At 56.1% G+C, this 10,165-nt stretch overlaps 1 protein-coding gene across 3 annotated transcripts; it reads right to left on the bottom strand.

Annotated features, from left to right (window-relative positions):
• Positions 1-976: 976 nt before the first annotated feature.
• Positions 977-9,907, bottom strand: SLC35C1 (solute carrier family 35 (GDP-fucose transporter), member C1). Of its 3 annotated transcripts, none has more exons than XM_011963288.1 (3): positions 9,472-9,907; positions 7,678-8,204; positions 977-3,235 (listed from the first exon to the last, which is right to left on the bottom strand). In XM_011963288.1, the coding sequence occupies exons 2-3, from the start codon at positions 8,171-8,173 to the stop codon at positions 2,676-2,678; spliced, it is 1,056 nt and encodes a 351-aa protein (XP_011818678.1). In that variant the 5' UTR covers positions 8,174-8,204; positions 9,472-9,907; the 3' UTR covers positions 977-2,675. The 3 variants fall into 3 exon arrangements, with proteins under 3 accessions (XP_011818678.1, XP_011818679.1, XP_011818677.1); XM_011963289.1 differs by having other exon boundaries at positions 9,569-9,907; XM_011963287.1 differs by having other exon boundaries at positions 7,678-9,583.
• Between the last annotated feature and the right edge of the window lie 258 nt (positions 9,908-10,165).

Below are 10,165 nucleotides of genomic sequence, written 5' to 3'. Positions count from 1 at the left end.
ACAGTTAGGTACCAAGCTCTGAAGGCACAGACCTCTGAATCCTCCTCCTGCCTCTTCCTTCCTGGGGCCCTCTCTGAGCCTCAGTCTCCTCATCTGTTAAAAAAAAAAAAAAAAAAAGAGATCAGTGACAGCTCTCACCTCAGGGGCCACGGAGAGTTGTGAAGATGAACTTCACAACTTCAAAAGGGTGGATGTACAACACTCAGCACAGCCTATGGCCCCCAATAAGCACCCAGTGTTGGGGTCCGTGTGTTTCCTGAACAAAGGAATGAACACACAAGACAACACAAGACAAGACAAACATGGCGGCCGCCCTGAACGACACGCTCTGCTTTATTTTATACCGTCATTTGTGGAATGTCACCAAGTCACAAGACACATTGTTGTTTTTCTGACCTTTCCCTGACTTACTGAATTTCCAAGATGTTTACATATAAACAAGCCCCCAGGGTCTGCTATTTGCAACTGAGGCCAGTCTTGTAGGCTCCTTTGTCCTCCCTGTTTGCAGAGGAGGAATGCCCTGCTTCGTATGCAAGAGCAGGACTTATAATATTAATGGGGGAATGCCCTGCTTCGTATGCAAGAGCAGGACTTATAATATTAATGGGGGAATGCCCTGCTTCGTATGCAAGAGCATATAGTCCTCTACAACCCAGTAAATGACAATGACAACTAATAGGAAACTTGAAGTCTGGTCACCTACCTTCCAGGAAGGAGCCTGGTATCCTTAGAAAGAACCAGCTCCTACAAAGGCTGCCTGCTAGTGGGTGGGCTTGGTGAAGGCAGGGATGAGCCCTCCTTCCTGACAGATCCCCAGCTCCCCACCACCCCAGGGCCCTGTTCACAAACCTCCAGCCCTGCTGCCTCTGATAGGTCCCCAGCTCCCCTCCACGTCCCCCGCCCCCGCCCCACCCCCGCCCTGTTCATGAATGCTCTCCAGCCCTGCTGCCTCTTCCCTCAGGCCACACACACAGGATCTTACTGATTCTTTATTGAATCACAAACAACTCAGGGCATCAGGCCCCAGCAGCTGCATTAGAACCCACCTGGGATTGTGAGGGGACTGGAGAGGGACCGGGGAGAAGACCCACTCTCCCCAGCTTTTCACTATACGGACTAAAAACCTCAGAAATCACCCTAAGAGAAAGGATGTACCAAATGCCCACCAGAAGGGCCAGCGAGCGAAAGCCACCCTGAGGGCAGGAGGGTGCGGTGAAGGGTGCTATGGTCCCAACATTTGTGTGTATCCCTCCCTCCCCCTGCAAATTCACGTTGGGATTCTCACCCCCAACGTGATGGTATTAGGAGGTGGGGCCTTCGGAGCTGATTGGGTCACGGGGGCGGAGCCCTCATCAAAGGGGTTAGAGTCCTCATAAAAGTGGCAGGAGGGAGCTTGCTTGTTTGTGCTTCTACCATTGAGGATACAGCGAGAAGGCACCCATCTATGGAATGGGAAACAGCCCTCAGCGGAGTCTGAATCTGCTGGCCCCTTGATCTTGGACGTCCCAGACCCCAGGACTGTGAGCAATAAGTTTCTGTTGTTTGTAATCCACCTGGCCTACGGCATCTTGATATAGGAGCTCACTGGACTAAGAGTGGGGCCAAGTAGGCCCTGTCAGCCGCAACCTCAGGGAAGAAAGTAAAGGCTGGTGTCTTACCGTCACAAGGCAAGCGGCTCAGAACAAGCTATAACACCTCCCTTGCAGAGATCTAGAGGTGCCAGACATAGCTGGGGTGGAAGGCTGTTAGTCTGGACCCTTGCTCCATCAGCCCCACCTGGGGAGGAAGGCTGTGGGGGAGGCAGAACTGGGAGAAGAGAGAAGCAGCTCCCTGGCTCTGCTTTCAGAAGGCTGTTACCTGAACCAGGTGTTGGGAGACCAGAGGAACAGGTGCCACTCAGGGCCAGAGGAGCCATGCAGGACAATGTGGTGTTAGGGACGGGACGGGGGTGGGGGGGGGGGGGGGAGGATGTTAATGACCCTGCTTAACCTCTAAGAGAAGCATGGTTCCCTCGTGTTCAAAAGCTGGACATACAGGGTGCAGATGGTGGGCACTTTCTCACAATCCACCCCATTCCCAGGCCACTGCCCAGCAGCCCCCGGGGATCTGCTGGTCTCAGAGGGAACTCGATCATTTCCTCCCTCAGTCCAGCCCACACGTTCCTCCGAAGGAAGGCTGGTTTGTGGGCCCAGGGTGAGGCTGCCTGCCCACTGCAGATGGAAGGTTTCCCAACCCTCTCCAGGTGGCTGTGGTGGGGCCATCTCCCCTGAGTACAGTGAAGCCTTTGTGGCTTTGCCATTGCTGTCCCTTCAAGGTTGTTGCTTGTCCCTGTCCTCAGAGTGATGTGGAGGCAGACAGGCCCTGGAGGCGGAAGGAAGGGGTTCAACTCTCACTAGGGTACTCCCTCGGGAAGAACAAAAACTCAGAAATACGAGAGGGTAGAGACGGATTTGGCAACTTTCTGATATTACTTATAAACACTGGTTCCTTCAAATTTCTGATACTATTTGTAAACACTGGTTCCTTCTCAACCACCGTATTTTGATTGGGTCTGTAAGTAGCGCCCAGTCCACACCACAGCATCCTTCTGGGGTCCAGGGGACCGCCTTCACTGCTGTGCTGGCCCCACCTGCGTACGGGCCCCGGGGCCAGGCCATCCAGGGTGCCTGTGGCACTCACACCCCCATGGCGCTCTTCTCGCCCTCTTTGGGGCTGGGCTCCTCCGGAATCTTCTTCATCTCCCAGCCTCTGACCCAGGTGTAGGCGGAGGAGCCGCCCAGCACCATCATGTTGCTCGTCCACCAGAGGAAGCTCTTGGTCTCCTCGTAGTAGAGCACGGCCAGCACCGTCTGGGCACAGGCCTTGGCCGTGCCCGACACATTGTGGGTTAGGGGACTGGTGAATTTGATCTGCAGTCCTGTCACATAGCCGATGGCGAAGCCAAACAGACCGCCCAGCGTCATCATCCCCCAGAAGTGGGCACTGCCCAGCTGGGCAAAGTCACGCAGGGCCTGAAGCTCCCCGAGCAGCACGAGCAGGGGCAGGAAGAGGACGCAGGCGTTGACGTTGTTGTAGAAGGTCAGGCGCCAGATGCTGCCGTCCACCGCCGGGAGCACCTTCTTAGTGTAGATGGCGTTGAGCGAGACACAGAGGCTGGCCAGCACGCCAAAGACAGTGCCCAGCCACGACAGGGTGCCTTCTGCCCCCTCCTGGTCCACACCAAGCCAGAAGCCCCCTGCAGTGGGGAGAGGAGGAGTGGGGGAAAGGTGGGGAAGAGGGATGAGGAGGAAGGACAGAGGATCAGACACCAAAGTTCACAGACTGAGTACTGCGGCCCTCCCCCCTCCTCCCTAGGCCTCCCTCCAATAAGCACAGCCAGAGTCTCTACAGCAGGCAAGGCAATCTACATGGACTACCGGAGCGGCTCAGGGCAAGAAAACCTCCTCTGGCAACTTATCTGCTAGCAGAGGAGAAAGACATGAAAACAAATCGCTTCCCAGTTACTTCTTTAATTACAATTATAAGAATTGTAATGAGGTCCATAAAGCAGTACAAGGTGCTGTGAGAGCCCGTAAGTGGGCGAATAAGCTGGCCTGTGGCATCTGAAAATAACATACTGAGTTCTGAAGGATGAGTGCCACTTAGTGGTTAATGCGATTTAAGGTGATCCTGGGTAAATGACTTCCACTGTCTAAGTCTTGGCTGCTGCTTGCATGGAATGGGAGCCTATGATGTCATGGGGAGCATTAAGTTAGAATCTCTTGTGTCATTTGGGGCAGTGACTCTGAGACTCTCATCTTGTGTCACCTCCTGCTCAAAGAGCTTCCATGGCTCCCCACTTCTGCCATATATCGGGACTATACTCCTTGGCATGGCAGGCGGGGGTCCCTGAACCTTTACCAGCCCTTCCTCTGTCCTGTGGTTGCCCTGGCCTCTCTGCTCGTCTCCCTGCTTCTCACCCTGGGCCTCAGTGTCCTTGTTCATGTCCTGTGCCAGAAACACCCTCCTCCTTTCTGGGGGATTCTACGCATCTGTCAAGGTCAAAGTTGGCCTCTCTGGGGGAATCCTTTCCTGATAGCCCCAGAACCTGGAATCTTACTGCCTCGCTTTCCTTCAAAGCCCCTTGCCTGCTCTGGGCTGCTGGGCCCCTGCCCATGGTGACAGCCTGGTCTTTTGAGCCAGATCCCATGCTCCTAGAAGGCAGGGGCTGAACGATGCACGTTATACTTCCTGCCACAGCATCTGGCAACACGGGACAGTGGGGAAAGCTTTGGGGACAGATTTAGCCTCCAATCAGGCTCTGCAGCTTAGAAGCTGAGTGGCCCGGGAGAAGTTACTTAACCTCTCTGAGCTCTCTGGGTCACCTCCCTGTCCATTCCAGCCAATCTACTCTCCACCTTGCAACCGGAATGATCATGCTGAAGTCTAGATCAGCCCAGGCCGTGCCCTGGCACGAAGCCCCTCTGTGGCTCTCCGCTACCTTCGGGAGAAATTCGACTCACTCACCACAGCTCTCAGGACCTGCACCATGTGGAGTCAGCCTGACTGGGCAGCCTCGTGTCTGGTGAGTCTCGCTGTGGTCCAGCCATGAAGTGCGCGTGCTCTTCCTTCTGTCTAGAATGTTCTGTCCCTACTTCTTCCTCTAAACCCAGTTTCTAAACTTCCTCCAGAAGGCCTGCTTAGACTGCCCTGTCCCTGGGTCCCCTTCCTCGCCCAGAGCTCCCACAGCCCCTTTTATGCATGCCCCATCACAGCCCTTACCATGCTAGTGTAACTGTCACCACCATGCCCTCCAGGAGTGTAGGAGCTGAGGTTACCTTTTCCAAACTTGTATCCCCAAAGCCTGGCACGGTGCCTGGCATGTGTTTAGCTACCAATTATTAGTTGTGGAATGAATGAATGAAAGTTGTTATGGAGGTGGTTGTATTAAAGGAGACAGGATATCTCCTACATCACAGGCACTCAACACGCAGCACTTTTCTCTTTTTCTCTTTATTTTTTGAGACCGAGTCTTGCTCTGTTACCTAGGCTAGAGTACAGTGGTATGATCTTGGCTCACTGCAACCTCTGCCTCCTGGGTTCAAGTGATTCTCATGCCTCAGCCTCTTGAGTAGCTGGGATTACAGAGACGCGCCACCATGCCTGTCTAATTTTTGTATTTTTAGTAAAGAGGGGGTTTCACCATGTTGGCCAGGCTGGTCTCGAACTCCTGACCTCAGGTGATCCACCCACCTTGGCCTCCCCAAGTGCTGGGATTACAGGCATGAGCCACCATGCCCAGCCCAACCACAGAGCCTGACCCTCCTCTTTCTTGACAGAGCCTTTGCACAAGGGGTACCCATAGACCTGCTGGGGGCAGGGTGAGGGGGGCAGAGAGCTGCACCACCTACTCACCTGCTTGGCTAGAGCATCCACAGCCCTCCTGGTGGTTACCTTCTGAGTCCAGAAGCAACTGCAACCTCAATGTTCTAGAGTGACTCTCACCCAGAAGGAACTTTTTTTTTTTTTGAGACTGAGTCTCACTCTGTTGCCCAGGCTGGAGTGCAGTGGCATGCTCTTGGCTCAATGCAACTTCTGCCTCCCGGGTTCAAGCAATTATCCTGCCTCAGCCTCCCAAGTAGCTGGGATTACAGGCACATGCCGCCATGCCTGGCTAATTTTTTGTATTTTTAGTAGAGACAGGGTTTCACCATGTTGGCCAGGCTGGTCTCGAACTCCTGACCTCAGGTGATCTACCTGCCTTGGCCTCCCAAAGTGCTGGGATTACAGGCATGAGCCACTGTGCCCGGCCCAGAAGGAGCTTTGAAGGGTATTTTGTGACATGGGGAGCTAGGAGGGGAAGCCTAGAATAGTTGCCTGAGACTTGTCTTCCCCCACAAGGAGGAAGAAAGAGGAAACACTGCAGATAGGAGGCCAGGACGTGGGTCAGCAGAGAGCACCCACCTCCCCAGCCCCTGTCCCAATCAGGCAGGCCGGTGAATGCACCATTCTCAGAACCTCACCATTGGTTACTTGGATGACCTTTGGGATTTGGGCCCAGTTACCCTAGTGTCTTCACCTTCCTGCAAACAAATTCTCCAACTAGGAGCCTCTACCCCCAAGTCCATTCCTGGCAGGGTCAGCAGGAATGAAGTAAAGAGCCCTGGGGCATCTGAGGAGGACAGAGAGGAGGGGAGGTACACCTGTTCCCCCGAGGGGGAAGTGGAAGCAGGTTGGGAGAGTTCTGGCAGGGAGGAGTCTTGCAGCTTCCCCCACTCTAACCATGCCCTTCTCCCCTCTCCCCTTTTGGACCTAGACCTAGCAGCCCTAGATCCAGCAGTTGCCCAACAAGGGGAAACATTTTCTAGGACAGGTGGCATGGGATGGGTCCCTTCCCCCACCAACTGGTGCATCTAGCCTGGGACTCTGAGCCACCAGCAAAGAATATGATATGTAGGCCAAATAAGATCAACTTTATAGCACCAGGAAAAACCTGCATAGGTTCAAATGAAGATTCCATTCCTAGATGATGCAGCCCTGGGAAGACTCGGAGGGAATGGGATGCTGGAGGCTCTCTAACCCAGCATGGGGCTCAGAAAAATATGGGCCCATCTAACCTGTGCTGTCCTATACCATAGCCCTCAGCCACATGTGGCTACTGAGCCCTTGAAATGTGGCTAGAAAATCAGATTGTAACACCTGCAACTGAGGAAATGAATGTTTAACATTTCGCTTAATTTTAATTTAAATAAGTGGCCAATGGCTACTGTATTGAATACTGCAGTTCTAACCTCCAAGAAGAGCAGAAGGGATAGAAGTATTGCCTGGGAGTCTGGCTAATATGGGTTTGCATCCCAGCCTGGCTGCTTGCTAGCTGTGTGGCTGTGGGCAAGTAACGTAACATCTCTGAGCCTCAGTTTCCTTGTTTGTATAGAGATGACCACTGGTAGTGATGCCACAACCCAGGAGATCTCTGGGAGAACAAAGGAGATGCTATATGTGAAATAATTAGCATAATTTCCCTGTCAATAATTATTATTTTCTGAGGATCAAGTCCGGGAAGACAGCTGAGGCCTCTTAAAGCATATCGCTTGCTACTGTCTCAGGCGCTATCCTGAGCTGGCAAAGAGTGATGGTATATTTATTAAAAGACGTATTGTCCTCTACTAAGAGCACAGCGCCATGTGCAGGATCCATGTGCAGGACACCTGAGCTCTTGAGAAACAATAGAGTACAGCGGTCGGGCATGTGAACTGCGAAGCCAGATTGCTTGAGTTCAGATCCCAGCTCTGCCACTTATTAGCTGGGTGATCTTGGACAAGTTACTTAACTTCTCTATGCCTTGGTTTTTCCATCTGTAAAATGTGGATTATAATCCCATCTTGTTATGAGGATTAACTGAGTTAATATGGCTAAGATCTATGTGCCTGGCACATTTTAATTACTCAACAAATGTCAGTTGCTTTTGCTACTGTTGCTATTATTATTATTACTATTGTTCTTGCCCTGGCTGGGCTCCTAACTTGCTGGGTGGCCTTTAGTAAGTTACTTGATCTCTCTGTGCCTCCAGGCTTTCTCTATGACTGCTGCACCAAAGGAGCTGGGACAGATGAAGTCCTAGGATGCCTAGAAGGGTTGTTCTTCAGGGTTTCAGTCCCCATGACCACCCTATCCCCCGTGGCCCCAGCTGCCACTCACCGATGATGATGCCGCAGGTGAGCAGGGCATAGAAGGAGGTGGTCTGCTTAAGCAGCAGGTAGGAGAGCAGCACGTTGAAGACGGTGGTGAGCGAGCGGCCCACATTGTAGAAGGCCACACCGACGTACTTGAGGCAGAGGTTATTGAAGGTGATCATGCCGATGAAGACCACTGACAGAGGCAGGACACTGCGGGCCACCCTGAGGTCCAGGCGCAAGCTGGGGAAGTCCACAGCACCAGGGCAGCAGGCGGCCAGAGCGCTGAGGCCCTTGCACAGCAGCGTGGTCACCAGGCACTGGTAGAAGGTGACGAAGATGGGGGTGTCCAGCCGCAGGGAGGGGCTGTCCAGCAGGTACTTATTAAGGAACACCATGGAGATGGAGGTGACCCAGTAGAGGGAGACCACCAGCGCAATCTGCAATGCCCGCAGCAGAAAGGGCTTCTCCCCGTTGGCCTCTGCCTCTGTAGAGGGGTCTGAGGCCCCGGTCAGCGCCATGTGCAGGATCCTGGACCGCTTCAGAGGGGCCCTGTTCATGGTAGCACAGGAGCTGGGTCACCTCGCGGCCAGAACTCTGATTCCCTGGAGTCCAGGGCAGTGAGCTCACTTGTGCTCTCCGCAAGCCGCAGCCCTGATTGTAACATGGGGGTTTGCCTAAAGGCCTCCCCAGTGTCCTCATGGATAGAGAAGTTCTGCTTTGGGGTGAGTCCAGTTGTGCCGCTCCACAACCTGCTCCCACCCCAAGGGGGCTCCTGAGACAAGACACAGGGCAAGGGGGAGGGATAGGCTAAGGCGGTGAGGCCAGGACAGAGAAGACCTGTGAGGGGAGAAGAGGCTGGGGCCTAACGGGGAGGGGTCGCAGAGAGAAGGAAGGGGAGAGGAATGGCAGGGCCGGGCAGGAGGAGGTACGCGGGGCGAAGGTGCAAGAAAAGGACGCGGGGCAGAGTGGGAAGAGCTGTCGAGAAGGCGGCATGGGCAGCCGTGGGAGGGAGGCGTTAAGGGAGCTGCCGGAGGCCGGGCGCAGCTGGAGGGAGGGCTACGGAGGGGTCAGAGGGGCTCGGGACTTGGGGCTGACGGACGCGGGAGGGGGCTGGGCCGGCGCCCACGTCTCGCTGCCTTCCCGGGCTCTGTCGCCAGCTCAGCCCAGGAGCCTCCGGACATCCGAGGCCGACTCCCCGCGAGGCGGGCCCGGGACTCACTTCCTGGCACGCCCCCACGTGGCCTTAAAGGGCCCGCACGCCCCGCCTTGCCCTTAAAGCGACAGCCCCAGAAAGGCGGCGTTCGCCAGTCTCCAGCCCCGCCCCTGCGATCCGCTGTCCGCTGCTGACGGGGGGACCTCGGCGGCCACAGGTTTTTCTGTGTGCTTGAGCCTCGCCCTGCTTCCTGGAAGGGCTGCATCACCCTCACCTGCCCACCCTCATCTCCGTCTGCCCCGGAGCCTCCGTCCCCCGACTCGGCTCGGCTCGGCTAGCAGGTCCACCTCCCGGAATCCCGACCCAGGACCCGGGCGGCGCTCCATCAGCCTGGACTCCTCCACCTCCAGAGCCCCGCGTTGCAGCTCCACGACCCTCTGCCAGCCCGACTCATTCTTCCACAACGATGTTGTGGTCCCCTCCTTTCCCCCCATTTTCACCGCCCCCAGGCCCTCTCCCAAGCCCGAGACTCCCGGCAGCGCTCCCAGAGGCCGGAGGCCACGCCGCCTCTCTCGGACTTAGTGTGTCATCCCTGTGCTCCCATCGAGGTTCTCTGGGCGGCCCGGATCCAAGTTTCCAAGGGCTCAAGGCAGCATCTCTTACCCCTTCCAGAAAATACTGTTTCCCCGCCCGGTCCAGCCGCACCAGCTCCCGCGCCCCTGCCTCTGTCCCCGGGCCGCGAAGGCGACCTGGCGCTCACCTCCTCCGGTGCACTGGGTGCCCGCCTCGCCACCCTGCGCCGCACCTGCAGCGCCGCACCCTGGGCCGCGCCCGCAGGGTCGACTTCCTGCTTTCCGCCCCGGGCCCGGGCACCGTGCCAGCCTCGCCGGCCTGTTAGCGGCAAGGGGCCCGGGGGTGCCGGCGGAGAGGCGGCGATTCCGACGGTCGTGGGCGGAGGCCCCCTCCTCTTTCTAAGGCCTCTCCTGTCCCTGGTACCCCCGCCCGCCCGGGACCCCGGCTTCAGTTACCGCAGCTGGCACGTCCCGGGACCTGGCTGTGTCCCTGGCCTGCCGCGCACTTCCAGAAGTGCGTGAGGGGACCGCCCGGATTCTTCCAGCCGGTAGTGAGGGGAGGGTCCCCCGCCCCTTCCAGGAACGGGGCCCGGGAAATCTAGCCTGTGGTCTGCCACTCACCAGGCAGCCGGGGGAACCCGGAGGACCGACTTCTCTGGTTCGCGCTCTAGCACCTGCGTTGGGCGGCCACTTCCTCCAACGGCCTGAGTTATCTTTATGGTAAAACTAAGGGGCTAGGCTTGACCTGTGGGTCCCAACCTTCTGCAACAGAACTCTAGGTGGTA

Source organism: Colobus angolensis, unplaced genomic scaffold, assembly GCF_000951035.1.
Source record: "Colobus angolensis palliatus isolate OR3802 unplaced genomic scaffold, Cang.pa_1.0 Scaffold61, whole genome shotgun sequence".
NCBI lineage: Eukaryota > Metazoa > Chordata > Mammalia > Primates > Cercopithecidae > Colobus > Colobus angolensis.
The sequence above is the reverse complement of the archived record's forward strand: the minus strand, read 5'-3'. Positions and strand labels throughout refer to the sequence as shown.